This window comes from Aquarana catesbeiana, linkage group LG02 (assembly GCF_042186555.1).
Source record: "Aquarana catesbeiana isolate 2022-GZ linkage group LG02, ASM4218655v1, whole genome shotgun sequence".
In the NCBI taxonomy this organism is placed as follows: Eukaryota; Metazoa; Chordata; class Amphibia; order Anura; family Ranidae; genus Aquarana; species Aquarana catesbeiana.
In genome coordinates, this window is record NC_133325.1 from 294,988,769 (window position 1) to 295,010,484 (window position 21,716).

Sequence of the window (21,716 nt, forward strand, 5' to 3'; positions counted from 1 at the left end):
GATTTTGAGTCTTTTACCTCCCTCTAGTGTCTGTTAGTAAGAATGGCATGTATTATTGCTTGAGCCTCAATCATCGGCATAATAGTTTTGTTGTCAAAGTATTTGCTGAAGTTTATATAAAATGTAAAAATTGATTCTAGCAGTGTTTGGGCATTTTAGTGTACCTGGCTCTAATATCCCAGCATCTTTGCACTGCTAGTCTCTCCAGCTCCTCTAACCTTTTGTCCTCGATTTAAAATGCAGTTTCTGATTTTTGTTACATGCCACTGATGTGTCTGTTTGTTTCTTTTTGTTGGGAAAAAGTGTGGAATCACACAACAACTCCATCTCTCTTTTGAAGTTTCCAATACCAAGATTTGCCCACAACAGTTTGTATACCACAATACCCCTTTTTTAACGATCAGTTTGAGGTTTCAGATCCTGTGTCTAGTTTCAATCCACCTGAAACCCGGACACATCAGCACATCAGTGGCAGCCCCAGTCCTCTTATCCCCCTCTCCCCTACCATCAGCTTCTAGTGCTTCTAATTATTTTGGTGGAGGGGGCGTTTTAACTGGGGTGTAGGCTGGCCTGGGGGGATTATATTGGAGGACAGACTTCCCTGGGGGAGATTATACTGGGGACAAACTGACCTGGAGGGGATGTACTAGGGGACAGACTGACCAAGGAGGGATTATACTGGAGGACAGACTGACCGGGGGGGGGGGAGGGGGTGTACTGGGGTACAGACTGACCTGGGGGGATTGTACTGGGGGACAGACTGACCTTGTTTTAGGGCCAGTTCACACTGCTGCGAATTCTATTGCGAATTTGAGCCGTTGTGATCGCTCAAATTCGCAAGTCATTTAAATAACATAGTTTTCTATTAGTGACATTCACATTAATGCGTTGTGAATCTAAGCTGCGTACAAAAAGGGTCCTGTGCGAATTTGATCCATGTGCGATACGAATTCAATGCAATATTTGCCATAGAATCGCAGTAGATTCGTTAGAACACCTAAAGAATTCGGAATGAAAATTCGCAAGGCAAGCGGATCACATTCGCGCAAAATTCGCACTGCAGCAGTGTGAACACAATTTGGCCACACCCACTGTTCATCACGGGACGCTACATGCGCTGCAATACTACTCTTATTGGGGCACCCAAAGGTGTCCCAGGTCTTTTACAATCCTATAGTGTAAACTGCAAAAAAAAAAAAACTGTGCCACTGACGTGTTTGGGTTTGCTAGGTGAAAAGGTGGCAACCCTAGCTATACCATCAGTCAGGTTAAGAAGGCTGAATGTGATTTGGCCTGCCAGAAATTACGCAATACTTTTTATAGTGGATCCAGAAGAGTGGTGCTGAATTATTTTTGTAACTTTTGAGTGTTCTATATCGCTAATCTGGTAGTCCTTATACTACGATTATCACTTCTGAAACTGGGTCTGCATGTGGCTAGCCTGACCTTCCTAAAGAAGCCTGATCTTCCCCAGAATTGTAATAGCAAGAAGAATCGTATTTCACATTCTAACCACTACTGTAAGGGCTGCGTTCCTCCAACTGACCTTTAATGTAAAGGCCATTTTCCCCATTATCCCTGATGAATTGGGGAAATAAGGAAGGGTTCCCTGAAACCTGAAATTTTTTTAAAGGTTCCTCTGGGTAACAAAAGGTTGAAAAAGGGTGCTATAAAGGGTGACTTGTGTAATAGCTCTGGGGCTGCTGACACTACATCCAAAATGGCAGCACCCAGCAGCAGTATTAAAGTGGTTCTAAAGACTGGAAGGAATGCATGAAGGTAAAAAACCTTCAGTGTGTAGCTCCCCCCTCATCCCCCCCCTCTTTATACTCACCTGAGCTCAGTCCTGATCCAGCAATGTGCATGAGAGCAGAAGCTCTCTCAGGTCTCTCCCTTCTCATGGGCTGAGACACAGCAGTGGGAGCCATTTGCTTCTGCTGCTGTCAATCACAGCCAGTGAGGAGGGAGCGGGGGCGGGGCTCACATATGTATGCCCCCAGAGCAAGCATTTTGCTATGGGGGCACTCAGCAAGGGGGAGGGTGGACCTATGGGGGACCTAAGAAGAGGAAGCTCGGGGCTGCTCTGTGCAAAACAATTGCACAGAGTAGGACAGTATACCTTTACAAACTCTTTAAAGTGGTTCTAAAGCCTAAACATTTTTTACCTTAATGTATTTCTTGCATTAAAGTAAAAAATGGTTAGGCATCAGCATCCCTCTTTTACTTACCTGAGCCCTCATTTGATCCAGCGCTGTGCACGTCTGCAGCTCTTCTCTCCCCACACTTTTGCGTCTCACTGACTTTACGGGAACAGATTGGCTCCCACTTTTGTCAATCAAAGCTAGTAACGAGGGATGGGGACAAATCCCTCTGTCTGTGTCAATGGACGCAGCAGCAGGGCTCATGAGGGGCGAGCACGCACCAGTGCCCCAGTGGGGAGCGGCTTCCCAATGGGGGCACTGGACAGAGAGCAGGAGCCAGGAGCGCCAGCAGGGGGCCCGAGAAGAGGAGGTAAGTATGGACATGTTTGTTATTTTTTTACTTTTATTTATCTTTACAATCGCTTTAGGCTTTTGGATGTCTATACAAGGGGAGGGGGGGGGGGGTTTACAGGTAAACAACATGCATAAAATACATGAAATGCATGCTTAATCTTGAGAAGATTGTTGTTAAAATGAATGGTCTAGTGACACGGTCTCTTTATCCTATGTAGAAGAAAGTAGTGTTTCATTCAAAAATGAAATGTGTTGTTATTCTAGGTGGAAGGGGAGAAAATGGGTGTCCTGTCATCACTTTCCCAGAATACCCTGCATTCAGCGAGATCCCGGAGACGGAATTCCAGAATGTACTGACATATCTAACAAGTGTGCCCAGGTATGATTGTGTTTAATGCAGCTGATGTGAAAAATAGACAGAGAATAAGAGCACTATGCACCCCAGGCACATTCTTATTGTATTCTGTTATGAGCACAGGCATACTAGACATATTATTTTATCCTAAAAGTAATGTGATTTCTTTGGGCAGGGCCCTCAAGCCAGAAAACAAGCAAACTGTTGACATTTGATTAAGAGCCCGGCTATAGTAAATACTGCTGTGATCAGAGTCCTGTAGCACTACACCCGTCACCTTTCTCAGGGGTGAATGTAATCTGCCCCTGTTCTGTACACAGATGTGTCATCCTGTTGCTCGTCTAGTTAATAATCACTATACTGGACATGTATTCCTGCATATTGATCTAGGGCAATGACTTTTTGTTAAAATGTACCAGAAATTACCAAGGCTAGAGAACGTTATTTTCGAATTGTATGACAAGCACAGCTTATTTGCAGGAAAACAGAACTGTTCTCCCTAAAACAACTAGATTTTAGCTTACCCTCTGGTTTCTATGGATAACAACTCCACTATTTTAATCTGATTTTTAAAGAGGAAACAAATTTTATATTTCACACAAACGATACAATACATTCATCATTATTTCTTGGGTTTACCTAAAGTGTTTGTGAACCTTAACAATTAACTTTTCTTATTTTGCTCCTGTTGGTCTGTTAAATATATAAATGAGGGTGTTTCATTATATCTGTGCATTAAGTGCAAAATAAATACCTGTTGATCTTGTCCTGTGTACACTTCCTTTGTTATCTCAAAAAGTGTAACAGTTCGTATTTTGGGACCTCAGATCAATTAGTGCTTAGATCGTGAAGAGAGGAATGGGGCATGATCCAGTTGTTTTAACAAAAAACAACTGAGCAGGTAGAGCTGCATGATTCTGGATAAAATGAGAATCGCGCGTTTTTTGCTTAGAATAAAGATGATGATTCTCTCATGATTCTTGGTGTAACATCATCTTTCACATTATACAAAAAAATTCAGCTAAACTGTTTAGTTTTTTTTTTTTAATTCATTGACGTGTATTTATTGCCAAAAAATTGCATTTGAAAAACCGCTGCGTAAATACATGTGACATAAATTATTGCAACCACCACCATTTTATTCTCTGGGGTCTCTGCTAAAATATATATATATATATATATATATATATATATGTATGTATGTACAGTTGCGTTCATAAGTTTACATACCCTGGCAGAATTTATGATTTCTTGGCCATTTTTCAGAGAATATGAATGATAACACAAAAACTTTTCTTTCACTCATGGTTAGTGTTTGGCTGAAGCCATTTATTATCAATCCACTGTGTTTACTCTTTTTAAATCATAATGGCAACAGAAACTACCCAAATGACCCTTATCAAAAGTTTACATACCCCAGTTCTTAATACCGGGTATTGCCCCCTTCAACATCAATGACAGCTTGAAGTCTTTTGTGGTATTTGTGGATGAGGCTCTTTATCTTCTCAGATGGTAAAGCTGCCCATTCCTCTTGGCAAAAAGCCTTCAGTTCCTGTGAATTCTTGGGCTGTTTTGCATTGAATGCACGTTTGCGATCTGCCCAGAGTGGCTCAATGATATTGAGGTCAGGAGACTGAGATGGCCACTCCAGAACCCTCACTTTATTCTGCTGTAGCCAATGACAGGTCGACTTGGCCTTGCATTTTGGATCATTGTCATGTTGGAATGTCCAAGTACGTCCCATGCGCAGCTTTCTGGTTGATGAATGCAAATGTTCCTCCAGTATTTTTTAATAACATACTGCATTTATCTTGTCATCAATTTTGACCAAATTTCCTGTGCCTTGCTGTACTAACATCGGATTATCTGTTTTTTTTTTTTTTTGTTCAACCCACTGTGTTTATGAGGCTTAAAGTGGATATATACCCAGTGAAGTGAACAGCCTCAGATGATACACAGGGATGAAACAAATGTCCCTACATAAGTTTTACATGTATATCTGCTGTCTTCAGCTTTCTACACTCTTTAGTGCAGATCGTATTAGAAATCTTGTTTCCTCTTCCAGCAGTGGGCGTGGCATCTGGGCTTACACTGTGTGTGAGCTGATTGGGGGAAAGACACCCCCTCCACGTAGGCAGAGGAACGAAGAAACATGCAGAGCTGCAATCTGAATAGACAAGCTCTTTGCTAATCTACCTCTAAGTTTCCTCCCCGACACAAATTTTCAGCTGCTGTAATCTAATGTGTTGGAGAAGTTGTCAGAAGTTATGCTGAGAACAGAGGAATGGAGCAGGATAAAGACGTGGCACTTAGAGCTTTGGAGAGAGATAAGTAAACACTACAGAAATATGTGCCTAGGTCAGATTTTATGAATGGGGTTTACAACCACGTTAAGGACTGGGTGAGCTTCCTCTCATTAACATAAAATGGAGAATGCTAGCGTCTAATTCTAATCTTTAAGATCCCTACATAAGAAGGGAACGTGGGACTTTAAATGAGGCAATTGACTTGTGGAGGTAAAGTATTTAGTAAACATTTTTTATTTGTAGCAATAGTAAAAAAGTATTTTCATATATATATACACATGCACAATGGCATAAACATAATGGATACATATACATTAGCTTGGCAGCACATAAGAGGTAGTAAATGTTGATAAATATAATACAAGGTGTTTCATATTAGCAGGCATTAGTACACCATATGCAAAAGAGCTGCTGTAAGATAGGTACACATACACATTGATAATTGCATAGTACTCAGTGAATTTTAGATGTATAAAAAGTATATATGGGCCAGTGAATATGTAATGAGCCAGACTTGTCTGAGCACCCCATGGAAACTCGACGCGTTTCATGGCTATATGCCATTCATCAGGAGTTGGGTACAGAAGTAAACTGTAAATATAAATAAATATGTAGTATTAGTAATTATGTTCTACCCCTTTAAAGGGAGAAAAGACCTCATGGGGAGAAAGATTTATACACACATGTCGGCTAAAGCACTGTGCTTGGCTGGCATTGAGGAGGATGGGACCCCAAATGGTTGTCTGTTCCGGAGCTGAGGCAAGGAACCCCACCCCAGCCAAGAAAACCTCCGCATAGCATGCCCGATTGCCACAGCCCATTCCACATGCGTGGGGATGATTGCAAGTATGGTGTTCTGTAAAAAATGTATGAAAATGAGAAAAATATGTGTAAAAACAGTGAAAAAAGTAAAGTGAGAAAATGTGAAAAGTGAAAAAACATGAGTGTTTGAGAGAGAAAAAAAAAAAAAAGAAAAAAATATTTGATACGTGTATATTTTGATAAGTGTTGTGTATGTATAAAAATACACACATACACCATAGTGAGTGGGTATGTTGCCTGAGTCAAAAGAAAAAAAGGGGAAAGGGCTGAAAAAAAAGAGAAAATGTGCATGACTTACATGTGTCTGTATCCAGTGAATGGGCTGTGTGTGTTACCTCCCTAGTGTCAACCACACAGTGAAATGGTAGGCAATCAAGCTCACTTGCTTAAGTAATCCAACTGTGGGGTGGGTCCCCGACCAAGGTCATGCACACCATCGAATGAGAGTAGGAGTTGGCAGTGAAATCCACCAGCCGCACAAGCGCCAAAGTGGAGCCACACCAACCCCATCTTCGACGTGAGATGGACCAAGAACGTCCCTGTATTGCAGCGTCAAAAGATGCAACAAACCGGTCGTAACATGACGCCGATGCGCAAGAGGGCCCCCCCGCCAATATCTCAAAGGAGACTCAAGAGGGAAGCACTGCTGCGCATCGCAGCTCCGGAATCAAGACAAGAAAAAGGGCGCCCCCCCATTCCCGATCCAAACCAGCCTCAGTGTGAATGGAGTCATATAGAACAACAGAGGCCCAGTAAAGAAATATTTTTGGTGTATAAATGAATTATAATTGGAGAAAATGGGCATGGTATCAAATAGTATATCTAATACAGATATTGCATATGTCGTTATTTTGTATAAGTTTAATTAATCAAATGCAGATATACTTATAGTACAATGTCAAGTATACTGCCAGGTGCCATAGCATTGTAGATGTCAAGTGTGTGGACCCTAAATAGGTGCACTAGCAACCAAGACAGACCTCACACATGGATGGCAGGGGAACACTGCTGGGGAACCCATCAAATCATTCTCTGCAGCTATTACCTTTTGTACCACCACCCCCTCTCTTTAGAATGTAAGCTCTACGAGCAGGGCCCTCCTGTACCTTTTGTATTGAACTGTACTATAATTGTGTTGTCCCCCTTATACATTGTAAAGCGCTGCGTAAACTGTTGGCGCTATATAAATCGTGAATAATAATAATAATCCAAAAAATCAATTGCCTCCATCCCTGTTGCATATAGCCAAGAGGGGGGAGTTTGGGACTTTAAGATCCTTTTTACACCGAGCCGCCCCAGGCATCAGCGGTAAAGCGGCGCTATTTTTAGCGCCGCTTTACCATCTTAGCAGGGCTATTCAGCCACTAGCGGGGGAGTTAACTCCCCCGCTAGCGGCCGAAAAGGGGTTAAATCCGCCCGCCAAACACCCCCGGTATCGCAGCACTGCCCCATTGATTTCAATAGGGAGCAGCAGTGGAGGAGCGGTGAGTTCACCGCTCCAAAGAAGCTGCTGGCAGGACTTTTTCTGACGCCCTGCCAACGCACCGCTCCACTGTGAAAGCCCTCGGGCTTTCACACTGGAGTGCATGGAGCAGCTGTTTTAGGGCGGTTTGCAGGCACTATTTCCAATTTTCAACTGATAATGAGATCTGCCAGCACACTACAGACAGAAGTAAAGCTTGGTACACACATGCCAAATGTCGGGAGACATTTCCCAAAAAAAAAAAAACATCGGCGGACATTCGGCCCATGTGTACGTCGGCCTGTCTAACAGAAGTTGGATGAGCATGCTGGAAAACCAGCAGCCAACCGACTCCCAATCAGTGATCTCAGCCAATTGCAGAGAGCGCTGATCAGAGTGTTGGGGGGGGGGGGGGGGGGGCGAGGGAGTCCCCCTGTCAGAACACAACAGCTCAGTAGGGGAGATCGCTGTACTTACTTTGCATTGTGAGTACAGCAGTTTCGAGCTTAAATTTTTTTTTTGTTCAACACGCTGGGTTGAACAGAGGAAAACTGTAGTGTGTATGAGGCTTAAGGCAAACGCAGCTCTCCAGCCCCATCATAAACAAAAAGAATGAAGTAGAATTTTCTTTGCTTACGTTTCCAGAAAAGAGTTATGCTATGTGAATGGGTACATGTAACAATAAAGTAGATGTTGTACCAGTCTGGCTGCGAAATGGAAATACACTTTAAATTGTATATTTAGCTGTTTCATTTCATTTTAGCTGTTTCGGAGTCACGCAGGACCCCTTCGTCAGGCATGTGTACACATGCCTGACGAAGGGGTCCTGCGTGACTCAGAAACGTTGCACCTCTTTGTGCTGTGATCATGCAATAAACTAAACCGTTTGGATGCCACCTTGCGCTGATCCTTGGTGTGCTGGCAAGTATCTACATTGTGAGTTCACCAGAGCTTCACAGGTTGCCACTGGAGTCATCTTCCACTTATCCATGGGGACATCACGGAGCTGGTGGATGTTAGAGACCTTGCGCTCCTCCACCTTCCATTTGTGGATGCCCCACAGATGCTCAATAGGGCTTAGGTCTGGAGACATGCTTGGCCAGTCCATCACCTTTACCATCAGCTTCTTTAGCAAGTCAGTGGTCATCTTGGAGGTGTGTTTGGGGTCGTTATCATGTTAGAATACTGCCTTGCGGTCCAGTCTCCAAAGGGAGGGGAATCATGCTCTGCTTCAGTATGTCACCGTACATGTTGGCATTCATGGTTCCCTCAATGAACTGTAGCTTCCCAGTGCTGGCAGCACACATGCAGCTCCAGACCATGACACCTCCACCACCATGCTTGAGTGTAGGCAAGACACACTTGTCTTTGTACTCCTCACCTGGTTGCCGCCACACATGCTTGACACCATCTGAACCAAATACTTTTATCTTGGTCTCATCAGACCACAGGACATGTTTACAGTAATCAATGTCCTTAGTCTGCTTGTCTTCAGCAAACTGTTTGCGGGCTTTCTTATGCATTATCTTTGTTATCAATTTGATGCAGTGTGCAGTGTATGGTCTGAGCACTGACAGGCTGACCTCCCACCTCTTCAACCTCTGCAGCAATGCTGGCAGCACTCATTCGTCTATTTCCCAAAGACAACCTCTGGATATGATGCTGAGCACATGCACTCAATTTCTTTGGTCGACCATGGCGAGGCCTGTTCTGAGTGGAACCTGTCCTATTAAACAGCTGTATGGTCTTGGCCACCGTGCCAGATCCTCAGAAAGATCTTTTGCCATGAGGTGCCATGTTGAACTTTCAGTGACCAGTATGAGAGAGTGAGAGCGATAACACCAAATTTAACACACCTGCTCCCCATTCACACCTGAGACCTTGTAACAGTAACGAGTCACATGACATCGGCGAGGGAAAATGGCTAATTGGGCCCAATTTGGACATTTTCACTTAGAAGTGTACTCACTTTTGTTGCCAGTGGTTTAGACATTAATGGCTGTGTGTTGAGTTATTTTAAGGGGACAAAAAAATTTACACTGTTATACAAACTGTACACTCACTACTTTACATTGTAGCAAAGTGTCATTTCTTCAGCGTTGTCATGTGAACAGATATAATAAAATATTTACAAAAATGTGAGGGGTGTACTCACTTTTGTGAGATACTGTATATATCGAAGTGGACAACCATTGGCTGCAAATTATTGTCAGAGCAAGTCTAAAATAAGCCAACTCTGCATATATTCTGCTCATGGTTAGCTTTCTGCACAGACATAGTTTCCAATAAGCTTTTTATTTACAGTAAGCTGTCATGAGCTAAGCATGGAGACCACTATTGTTCACTACATATGAAGATGCTAGTTGCCTGGCTTTTATAGTCACAATCCAGTTTCAACAGTTTTAATCACTGACCCTAAAACAGTGTGCGGATGTAGACATAGTAATTTTTCCTAACTTTCCTGATCTGCACATTTGCTCTGGATTAGTTAAAGAAGAATTCCAGACATGGTATATTTTTACTTGGTTACATTGGTCCAGCTGCTTAAAAAATTTTTTTCTCCAGCATGTCCCTTCAACAGAAGTCAATGAAAACAATCGACTTCTGTTGAGCAGAACAGCCACACACTGTTCAAAGTTCAGCTGGTCCCAGCTGAATTGCATGAATTTAAATCAATGTATGGCCAGCTTTACTTGGCCAGAGACCACATTACAGCCCCGCAACTAGCATTTTCAGGTCAGCAATGGCATCTCCCATCTTTCTTTCTCGAGTTTACCTTACTAGAACTGCAAAATTAGTAGCTTAAAATATTCCCTCTTTTCCTCCTTACAACCTTGGGATGCATAGTTACATATCAAACATCTCTGTCCTGTGCAGGGTACCATTAGTATATTTTATTCTGTAGTAGCCAGTCATGCAGTAGTGAGCATGTCCTGCTTGTTGCCATAGAGTATAATGGACTGGGTCTGTGAAATTATAGGAAGGTAGTTCTTCTCCTGATGGCTGCTACTGGTGTATACACATAGCTGTGTAGAAAGTAAAAGACATTGACAAAAGCCATCCCTAAAGCTTAAAAAACACTGATGTGCATTTTTGCATACAGTGGCTTGAAAAAGTGTTCATACCCCTTGGAATTTAACACATTTTGTCATGTTACAACCAAAAACGTTAATTTATTTTATTGGGATTTTATGTGATAGACCAACACAAAGTGGCACATAATTGTGAAGTGGAAGGAAAATTATAAATGCTTTTCTCAAAATTTTTTAAAAATACATGTCTGAAAAGTGGGGCGTGCATTTGTATTCAGCCCCCCTCTGTCAGATTGGATGGAGAGTGTCTGTGGACATCAATTTTCAAGTCTTGCCACAGATTCTCAATTGGATTTAAGCCTGAACGTTGACTGTGCCATTCTAACACATGCATATGCTTTGATCTAAACCATTCCATTGTAGCTCTGGCAGTGAGTTTAGGGTCATTGCCCTGCTGGAAGGTGAACCTCTGTCCCAGTCTTAAGTCTTTTGCAGACTCGAAGTTTGCCCTGTATATTGGCTCCATCCTTCTTCCCATCAACTCTGACCAGCTTCCCTGCTGAAGAAAAGCATCCACACAACATGATGCTGCAACCACCACGTTTCACAGTGGGGATGGTGTGTTCAGGGAGATGTGCAGTGTTTGTTTTCCACCACACATAGCGTTTTGTTTTTAGGCCAAAAAGTTAAATTTTAGTCTTATCTGATAGAGCACCTTCTTACATGTTTGCTGTGTCCACCACATGGCTTCTCGCAAACTGCAAACGCTACTTCATATGGCTTTCTTTCAATAGCTTTCTTTTTGCCACTCTTCCATAAAGGCCAGATTTGTGGAGTAGACAACTAATAGTTGTCCTGTGTAAAGATTCTCCCACCTGAGCTGTGGCCCTCGGCAGCTCCTCCAGAGTTACCATGGGCCTGAAATTAAATTACACACAGGTGGACTCTATTTAATAATTAGATGACTTCTTAAGGCAATTCGTTCCAGTGGATTTTAATTAGGGGCATCAGAGTAAAGGGGGCTAAATACAAATGCACGCCACACTTTTCAGATATTTATTGGTAAAAAAAAAAAAAAAAAATACCATTTAGCGGTTTCCTTCCACTTCACAATTTTGTGCCACTTTGTGTTGGTCTATTACATAAAATCCCAATAAAATACATTTGTTTTTGGTTGTAACATGACAAAATGTGGAAAATATCAAGGGGTAGGTATGAATACTTTTTCAAGGCACTGTATCATAGTGGTAAGATGGCCAAGGGGTGTATTTTTACAAGTTGTTTTACAAGCTGCATATAGGCTCAATCAATATCCTCAATCAACTTGATGCATTTATATCCCAGTTTTTTAGTTTTAGTTTTTGTCCAAAAATTAGAGTTGAATGTGAAGAACCTACGGATTTCATAAATGTTAAATGTGATTCAAGGGTTGACATCTTCTAAATCTGTGTTTACAACGAAGGGGAAAAATGTTACCTAGAATACTAATAACTTAATCTAAACTCCCAGTTCATCATATCTGCATTTGGTATATGCAAAAAAACAAAAAAAAACCATATAGACTTACACCTTCAATTCACTTACAATAGCTGGCACAGGTCAAATAATATCTAGACTCTAGATCCTTTACCTCTCTCTTTTTTTGTTTTTGGTTACATTATCTGTTTTAATGTTGTCACATATTCACACAACTTGCTTTCAGGATTCACACATTTTTCTAATTCAGAGGCAAATGGAGCGTCCTAAACGATTTTAGGGACTTTGGAGCTAAATTGAGGAAAAGGACTTCCAAGGTAGTATTCTCAGGAATACTACCAATACATGGAGCCACACCAGAAAGGCAGAGGGAGATTAGGGAAGTAAACAAGTGGCTGAAGAGCTGGTGTATTAAGGAGGGGTTTGGGTTCCTGGAGGACTGGGCCGACTTCTCAGTCAATCACCAGTACTATAGGAGGGATGAACTGCACCTAAATGAGGAGGGTGCAGATCAGCTGGGAGTAAAGATGGCAAAAAAGTTAGAGGGGTTTTGAACTAGGCGACGGGGGGGAGGGCCCAGAAGTAGAGATAGTCAGCGCGGAACATATTCCAGAGGGTAGTATTGGGGGCATTAGTGGTAGGTTGACTAAAGCACATAAACCCAAGGTAAGTATAGTAACAAGTCCTAGTTGCAATCTCGGAACAACCAATAAGAGGATAGTATGCGACCGGTCTAAACTACATGGCATATTCACTAATGCCAGGAGCCTGGCGGACAAGATGGGTGAACTAGAGATACTGTTGTACAAGGAGGATTTGGATTTTGTGGGAATTTCAGAGACCTGTTTCAACAGCTCTCATGATTGGCTGGCAACCATTCAAGGGTATACCCTTTATCACAGGGATAGAGGGGGTAAAAAAGGGGGAGGGGTATGCCTATATGTCAAGAATAATGTACAAGTGAATGTGAGAGATGACATCATTAAGGGAAGCTTGAATCCTTATAGGTAGAGGTCCAGAGGGATGAAGCTAAGGGGAAAGTAAGGCCCCTTTCACACTGGGGCAGTAGGGGGCGTCGGCGGTAAAACAGCGCTATTTTTAGTGCTGTTTTACCGCGGTATTCGGCCACTAGCGGTGCGGTTTTAACCCCCCGCTGGCGGACGAAAAGGGTTAAAACCACTCGTATAGCACAGCTATAGCCGCGGTATTGCCGCGGTATAGCCGCGCTGTCCCATTGATTTCAATGGGCAGGAGCGGTTTAGGAGCGGTGAATACACCACTCCTTCACCGCTCCAAAGATGCGGCTGACAGGAGATTTTTTTCTTCTCCTGCCAGCGCACCGCTTCAGTGTGAAAGCCCTCGGGCTTTCACACTGAACAAACAGCGGAGGCTGTTTTTGGGCGGTTTGCAGGTGGTATTTTTAGCGCAAATCGCCTGCAAACTGCCCCAGTGTGAAAGGGGCCTAATACTGGGAGTATGATAGAGGCCCCCTAACCTGAGGGAGGAGGGAGAGACGGATCTCCTATCACAATTTGGAATAGCAGCAAGGATGGGAAGTTTTCTCATAATGGGGGATTTTAATTATCCAGGAAACAGACTGGGCGGAGGGAACCACGCATTCATCGAAGGGTCGCCAGTTCCTAAATGTCTTGCGGGACAATTTCATGGTTCAGATGGTAGATGCACCAAATAGAGATAAAGCGTTGCTGGATCTACTGATTACCAACAATACAGATCTGATCACGGATGTGAAAATACGGGGCAATTTAGGAAACCGCAATCACAGGTCAATTGGCTTCAGTATAAATCCCACAAATAGGAAACATAAGGGGAATACAAAGACACTTAATTTCAAAAGGGACAACTTCCTTAAACTACGAACCTTGCTAGAAGGCATAAACTGAGATAAAATCTTAGGAACATTGAACACGAAGGAGAGATGGGTTTGCTTTAAGAGCATATTAAATAAGGGCATTAGCCAATGCATCCCATTGTGTAATAAATTTAAAAGAGTGAACAAAAGTCCTTGATGGCTTACCTTCAATTTAAAAATGCATATAAAAGCAAAAGAGAAGGCCTTCAAAAAATACAAGGTTGTGGGATCGTCATCAGCATTTAGACTTTATAAGGAATGCAACAAGAAATGCAAGGGTGCAATTAGGGCAGCTAAGATAGAACACGAAAGCGGAGGAGAGCACATAGCGGAGGAAAGCAAAAAAAATCCCAAGAAATTCTTACTAAACAGTAAAAAAAGGGAGGACAGACCATATTGGCCCTATAAAGAATGAGGAAGGTCATCTGGTTACAAAGGATAGGGAGATGGCGAAGGTATTGAATTTATTCTTCACAAGGGAACAGGGGGGCTTCAGTAACCAAAACTGCAGTGTTTATCCTTGTGACACATCACAGGAAGCACTTCCATGGTTAACAGAGGACAGAATTAAAATTAGACTTGGGAAACTTAACATTAATAAATGGCTTGCACCCAAGTGTACTTGGGGAACTCGGTCAAGTAATTGCCAGACCAGTGTTCCTAATTTTTCCTGACAGTCTACTGACTAGAATGGTACCAGCTAATTGGAGAAAAGCCAATGTAGCACCAATATTTAAAAAGGGCCCAAAATACATCTCTGGGAATTACAGACCAGTTAGCCTAACATCAATAGTATGCAAGCTCTTGGAGGGGATGATAAGGGACTATATACATGATTTGAGTAATGAGAACGGTATTATTGGCAGTAAAGAATCGTTCTTGCCAAACCAATCTATTAACCTTCTATGAGGAGATGAGTTGCCATCTGGATAAAGGAAGGACCGTAGACGTGGTGTATCTGGATTTTGCAAAAGCATTTGACACAGCTCCCCATAAACATTTACTGTACAAAATAAGGTCCGTTGGCATGGACCTTTGGGTGAGTACATGGATTGAAAACTGGCTACAAGGGCGAGTTTTAGAGGGCGGTGATAAATGGGAAGTGCTCGGAATGGTCAGGGGTGGGTAGTGGGGTCCCCCAGGGTTCTGTGCTGGGATCAATCCTATTTAATTTGTTCATAAACGACCTGGAGGATGGGGTAAACAGTTCAACATCTGCATTTGCGGACGATACTAAGCTAACCAATGCAATAACTTCTCCGCAGGATGAGGAACCCTTGCACAAAGATCTGAACAAATTAATGGGGTGGGCAACTACACGGCAAATGAGGTTTAATGTAGAATAATGTAAAATAATGCATTTGGGTGGCAAAAATATGAATGCAATCTACTCACCGGGGGGAGAACCTCTGGGGGAATCTAGGATGGAAAAGGACCTGGGGGTCCTAGTAGATGATAGGCTCAGCAATGGCATGCAATGCCAAGCTGCTGCTAACAAAGCAAACAGAATATTGGCATGCTTTGAAAAGGGAACCAACTCCAGAGATAAAACGATTATTCTCCCGCTCTACAAGACTCTGGTCCGGCCGCACCTAGAGTATGCTGTCCAGTTCTGGGCACCAGTCCTTAGGAAGGATGTACTGGAAATGGAGCGAGTACAAAGAAGGGCAACAAAGCCAATAAAGCGTATGGAGGATGTTAGTTATGAGAAAAGGTTGCGAGCACTTATTCCCTCTGGAGAAGAGACGCTTGAGAGTGGATATGATTTCAATATACAAATACTGTACTGGTGACCCCACAATAGGGATAAAACTTTTTCACAGAAGGGAGTTTAACAAGACATGTGGCCACTCATTAAAATTAGAAGAAAAGGTTTAACCTCAAACTAAGTAGAGGGTTCTTTACTGTAAGAGTGGCAAGGATGTGGAATTCCCTTCCACAGGCGGTGGTGTCAGTGTGGCGCATCGATAGTTTCAAAAACTATTAGATAGGCACCTGAACGACCACAACATACAGGGATATACAATGTAATACTGACATATAATCACACATATAGGTTGGACTTGATGGACTTGTGTCTTTTTTCAACCGCACCTACTATGTAGTTTAATGGGACAGAACCTCTAATTTGATTTTTACAGTATATGCTAAAAAAAACATAGTTACAGGTGATCGCAGGGATCACCTGTAACTTGTGAGTAGGCTAGTCAACTGTCATATTCTCCTGTACCTTCTATCTATATTTTTAGTACTCTTATCAAAACCAGTAGTCAGTAAAACTGGTTGATCATAGTGTAGCGGCATTCCCGACCTCCAAAGGCCTAATGGTGACCTCCAGAGTCAGGGAGAGCTGATATCCTTCCTCGTAGTGTGGGTTATTAGGCATTGTGGGTGTATTGCAAGTTGGAAACATGGGCGTCAGTCACTTTTTGGAGTGCAAGAAAAGAGATTTATTGTCTCTTAAACAGAACTGGGGGAGAGAGGGTTAGGGCCAGGACACCCTTAGGCAGATGTAGTATAGTAATAGTAATTGGCAGACTCCGAGATAAAATAATAGGCAGACAGCAATACAGGTAGAGGGCCTTTAAGCTGGATGCAGCAACTGTATTTGTAGAACTACTGTCTCCTATGGCAACTGAACTTTGAACAGTCATTAGAGATCCATACACGTAACTCACAGTAACCCATTACAAATCTTTTCTCACAGTATCCTACTGTAGATCTTCACTCACTGAGCTCCCAATCTCTCTTTAGACTTCAAGATCCCAGTCATCAACGGATCCCCTGAGCTCTTCCACAGTTAACCCGCTGTAAACTCCTCAAGCTTCACCCACGCTAACCCGCTGGGTCCCTGGCTTGGCACTCTGCTAAAGCTTTCCCACTTCTTCCCCGGTGGTGAAAAGGCTGCTCTGGTACTCCTTCTGACTTCCATACACTGGCCTCAGATAACAGAAATGGTTGTCCTTTGCTGGCGACTATTCCTCCCTTTACCTCTGGCCTTGATCATCAGGGCCAGATTAAGAACATCATGGGCCTGGTGCTGAGGATTTTGGTGGGGCTTTTTATAAAATAAGTAAATAAATCAATAAAAATGCAAACAATTTTTTGTTATAACAAATTAAATTAGAGAGAAAGGGGAAGATAGAGGGGTGAGGGGTAAGGGAGGGAGTATGAGAGAGAGGATGCGCATGAGCATGCGTGGGAGTGACATCAACGTAGCCTGGCCAAGGCAAGTGACCGAAGGCACAGGACCCGGAAGGAAGACCGGGTGAAGATGGAAGCTCCCGGGACCCGCCAAATTGATCACAGCGCAGAGCTGGAGGGCTCAGACTGTTTTTATAGATGAGGAATTATTTACATGAACTACTCATAACAATATATATTGCAGATAAGGCATAAAGTACATGAACCCCTATAACAATAAGTCATAAGGTACATAAACTACAATAACTGTATATAGATAAGTCATAAGGTACATGAACAACTACAGCAATATGTAGATAAGGCTTCATGTGCAGAAATGTTTAGCATGGTACTCATTTAGACACAGATTCCTTTTTTTCTGAAGCATTTGGATTAGAGTTGGTGTATACATATTCACAATAATGACCCTGTCCCTGAAATGCCCATAACCCTCTGTGCACCAATAAAGTTTGGATTTTCTACCACCCAACAGCTATAAAAGAGGTTATGGATGTGGTTGCAATAAAATATTGTTGAATGTAGTTGTTAGATGTAGAGATCCAAAGGCACATGGTGCATTTTATTAAGTTCCACTTGCATGCATGTTAAACATCTAAGGACTGGCATGTTACATCCCCTTCCTGTCTAGGCTGTTTTTCAGTTTTTAGTGCTGTGATAGTTAGACTGGCAAGTACCCAGTAATGCAATACTGTACCCAAATGATCTTTATATCATTATTTTAAGACATATAGAGCCTTCTTTTGGTGGTATTTATTAACCACTAGGGTTTTTTTATTTTTTGATATACAAAGGAAAAAAGACTGACATTTTTGAAAAAGTAAAGTGTTTCCTTTACTTTCTAGTATAAAACATATCAGATAAAAATGCCAGGACAGTACAAACACCCCCTAAATGACCCCTTTTTGGAAAGTGGATACCCCAGGATGATCCCATTTTTCGCCATGATTTTTTTGGAAAGGCAGAGATATACAGGTAATTGAAGTGGTTAAAAAAAAATGAAGGTGCACTTGGCATTTAACCCCTTTACACTGACATAAACACATACATGAAGTGTCACAAGAGTGGGCTTTATTCTGGGGCGCCGTATATATGTGCACTGGCATTTGTGCTGTAAACACGTTCCATAGCACTCCCAGCATGGAGATCGAGCTGTCACCGACCACTTCTGGTCTCGTATTAAGGATTGGGAGATGGGAGGATGACTCCTGATCACATGATCGCTGTGATGGCTTGTGATTGGCTTTCACAGTGATCACTCGGTAAAACCCACCCCTATACTCTTGCTTCTTCTGAATGGAAAAAATACATTGTATCTTTTTCTCAAGAAAGGAGAGAAGAATGTAAACAAAATATTGCCTGTGTGTAAAAAATTAAAAATGAAACAAATAAATAAAAAAGATAAAATGGCTAATTCATGACTTGTTCTAGGTTAGTGTCAAGGTTAAAGGTCAGGGCCGTTTTTTTTTGTTTGTTTCTTTTAGGTAGGATTAAAAAATGTTCCTGTCTGTGTAATGCCTGGTACACACGAGGAGATTATCGCACGGATGATCGTCTGTTTTTTGTTTGTTTTTTGCATGCTAGTCGCATATCGAACATGAAGAGTTTAGTAAAGTCACGAAAATTCTTGTACGACAGATTAAAAATCCAGAAGTGATGTAATGTGTTTGTATTGCATTTTGGAATGCACTACTAATGAAAATCTCTGGCATTTGTACGAAAAAAATGTTTGTGTATGTCCGATTAGATAATATCGATGAACTGTCATGATTGGCTCTCGAAAGCTGTGTTACTAATAAAACGATTGTCATGCGATCGCTTCGAAAGCGGTATTTGACATATGATTTTCTGATCCTGTGCCTACGGTGCTTTAGTGTTTAGGTAATATAAAAAAAAGAAAAAAATCAAACAGCACATTGTTGTTTGACCCCACTGCCGGTATAAACAAGAAATAATATGCACATACAGTACAGGTTCTCAGGAGTAGGAAAATTAATGTATTTTGGGGGTTTTTTTGGTGATGGGTCATGGTGATAGAAATATACAGCTAGATTACTTTTTGTATTTTTGTTTTTTGTTTGGAAGTGGCAGTTTTCCTTTGATAATTACAAAAAATCAGGAGATATCCACTAACATTTATCACCAAATTAAGACGTAATTTGTCCTGAAAAAAAAAAGTTTTATTCACGAGGATACACTAAGTAGTTGCAATGATTATGTGCATGCCAAAGTGGCAAAACTGCATTCAGGCTTTACGATTTGATTTACTTTCAGGCATTGGGGTCAAAAGTCACCCACTTTAGGCAAGTGCAAGTCTTCCGCTAATAGTTTAAAAGTTAAAATTGCATTGCACTGAAAATACGTGCAGTGGCTAGATGGATAAAACAATCCCCTGAAACAGTCCTACAGTCATTGATGGTTAATAAAAAATTTTAACCCCTCCCCCACCCTCAGTGGTCAGCATCACTTTAACCCCCCCCCCCATTTTCCTAAAACAATGTCACAACATTGGTGGTCAGTGGCATTTCAAACCCTTCAAAATAATCCCACAATCGTTGTGTACCTTCACCCCAAAAGACAATGTTCGCACCTAGCTTCAGCCCCTTTCTCACCTCAGCTCTATATTTTTAAATTTTTTTTACTGCTTTTTTTTATTTTTTTGCTGCAGGGCAGCGATTCCTCCTTTCTTGCCTAGGTAAGAATGATGTTGCGCCCAAATGCACAGTTGTGCTGAAGGGTAACACTGGACCTCAGTACTTTTGCACGTGTAGGTTTCCCTGCAAATGCATGTAAGGATGATAGAGTTGAGGTCCAGGACCTCCTTTTTTTCTGCATATGCGTGCGAAACTTGACACAAATGTGGAAGCGCCACAGGGTTTTTCCAGGTCCCAAAGGCCAAGCAGAGCCCAGCAACGCATCTGCGCATGTGCTGGACAGTCGGGAATGGCAGTTCCAGTGGAGGGAGGGTGGAGCTATGATTAAGGGGACTGAAGTTCCACTTTAATTTAGCGAATAAAGGGTATCCCTTAAAGTAGAACTAACGGCAAAACTTTTTTTTTCATTTTGGATAGAGTAAGGGAGAGTTATAACCCCTTTCAGTTTTATTCTTGCCATCTATGTCCCATTTGGGAGAATTCCCTTCTCTTCCTGTCCAATAGCCAAAACAGGAAGTGAGAGGAGACCCCGCTAAAGTGAGGAAATACCTTGTTGTTACCAGGGTGACCAAAACTACTGTCCCCATTGGAAGATTTCCCCTCTAAATAACTGTTCTGGGGACAGCCCAAAACTTGGGATTTTCAGTTGCGTTTACTTTCAATGATATTGTTAAACAGAACATGGAGAGGGTGAATCTCCCTAACAGGGACACAGACAGCAGTAAGAACCTGACAGGGATTCTAATCCCTCCCCACGCTATCCACAAAAAAAAATTGCCTTTAGTTATACTTTAAACTTGCTGCCACATAGCTAAACACTGTTTATATTCAGATCAATGATGTTTGTAAAGATATGACAGTAGCCCAATAGATGGATGCTATTGCTGATCCTTCTGATGCCTTGACCATTTTTACAACTATCCGTGTTCACATTTGTCCATTTTAGTGAATTTTGTTTATGCGAGTCAGGGCTAGACTGGGACAAAAATTTGGCCCTGGACTTCATCCAGACTGGCCCACTTTGACAGGTCTCTCCCATGCCGGCTGGACAAACCGCCTCCCCCGGCCTGCCACCCAAGCCCCCCCCCCCCCCCACTAGCCATTAGCCGTTCTACATTATTTCTCTTATAGGCAGTACCAGTGGGGAATTTAGACATTATTTCACCTGGGGCAAAGAATCAGTTTGGCGCCCCCCCCAATGGGACAAGATTAGGCAGGAAAGTGAGGCCACCCTCCTTCCGGATCGTATGATGAGCTTCTCAGTGTTGACCCCTGAGCATCATGTCTGTATTCAGGCGCGCTGCATAACTAGCCAGGGAGAGGAGGTGAGCACTGTGGGGGGGACAGAGGACCGGAGGGAGGCGGCGGTCCACTGTCACTGAAATCGGCCCACTGAGCCATCGGCCCACCGGGAAACTCCCTGTAGTCCCGATGGCCAGTACATGCCTGATGCGAGTTATAGTACATTTACAAGTGTTTTTCATTATACTATTGGGAACCGTAGCAAATGAAAATGCCCAGAAAAACAGACGTGCCTTGTTTTTTCAGACCACAGCATAAAGTACAGTAGAGATCTAAACCGCCTGAATGCATAACATTGCTTTTTATGCCACGTGCGTTGTTTTGCTTTACAACGTATGCATTAAACTTGAAGGTGTGAATGGGGCCTTAGTGTCTATAGTCACTAAATGGTACCCAGTTGAAAGGAATCTAGTATCATTTTTTATTAGGCGCTATGCATTGGGCACTCAGTGTTGCCTAGTAGAAAATCTATGGCACTAGACTGGTGTGATATGGGAAGTATAGTTCCCAATGTAATGTACTATACTGTATATTACAGATAAGACTGCTGCTTCATTCCTAAGAGTATTGTAACAGATAAATTCAGGTGGCTCTAATCAGACTATAATGCACTAAGCTCAGCACAGACATGCAGCGAATGTGCTTTGTATATGCTTTCCCCGGGCCATACAATAAATGATGTGTTATAAGTAGGGGCCCCATGTCTCCCTACATACAGAAGATACAGGTGCTTCCTCC

General features: G+C 42.3%; 1 protein-coding gene across 8 annotated transcripts in view; it reads left to right on the forward strand.

Annotated features, from left to right (window-relative positions):
• Positions 1 to 21,716, forward strand: part of MCF2L (MCF.2 cell line derived transforming sequence like) — a 376,112-nt gene that overhangs the window by 265,200 nt on the left and 89,196 nt on the right. For all 8 annotated transcript variants that reach the window (XM_073614529.1, XM_073614527.1, XM_073614528.1 and 5 more), the window contains one exon: positions 2,760 to 2,874. In XM_073614529.1, the coding sequence (XP_073470630.1) occupies positions 2,760 to 2,874 (115 nt within the window). The remainder of the gene's footprint in view (positions 1 to 2,759; positions 2,875 to 21,716) is intronic.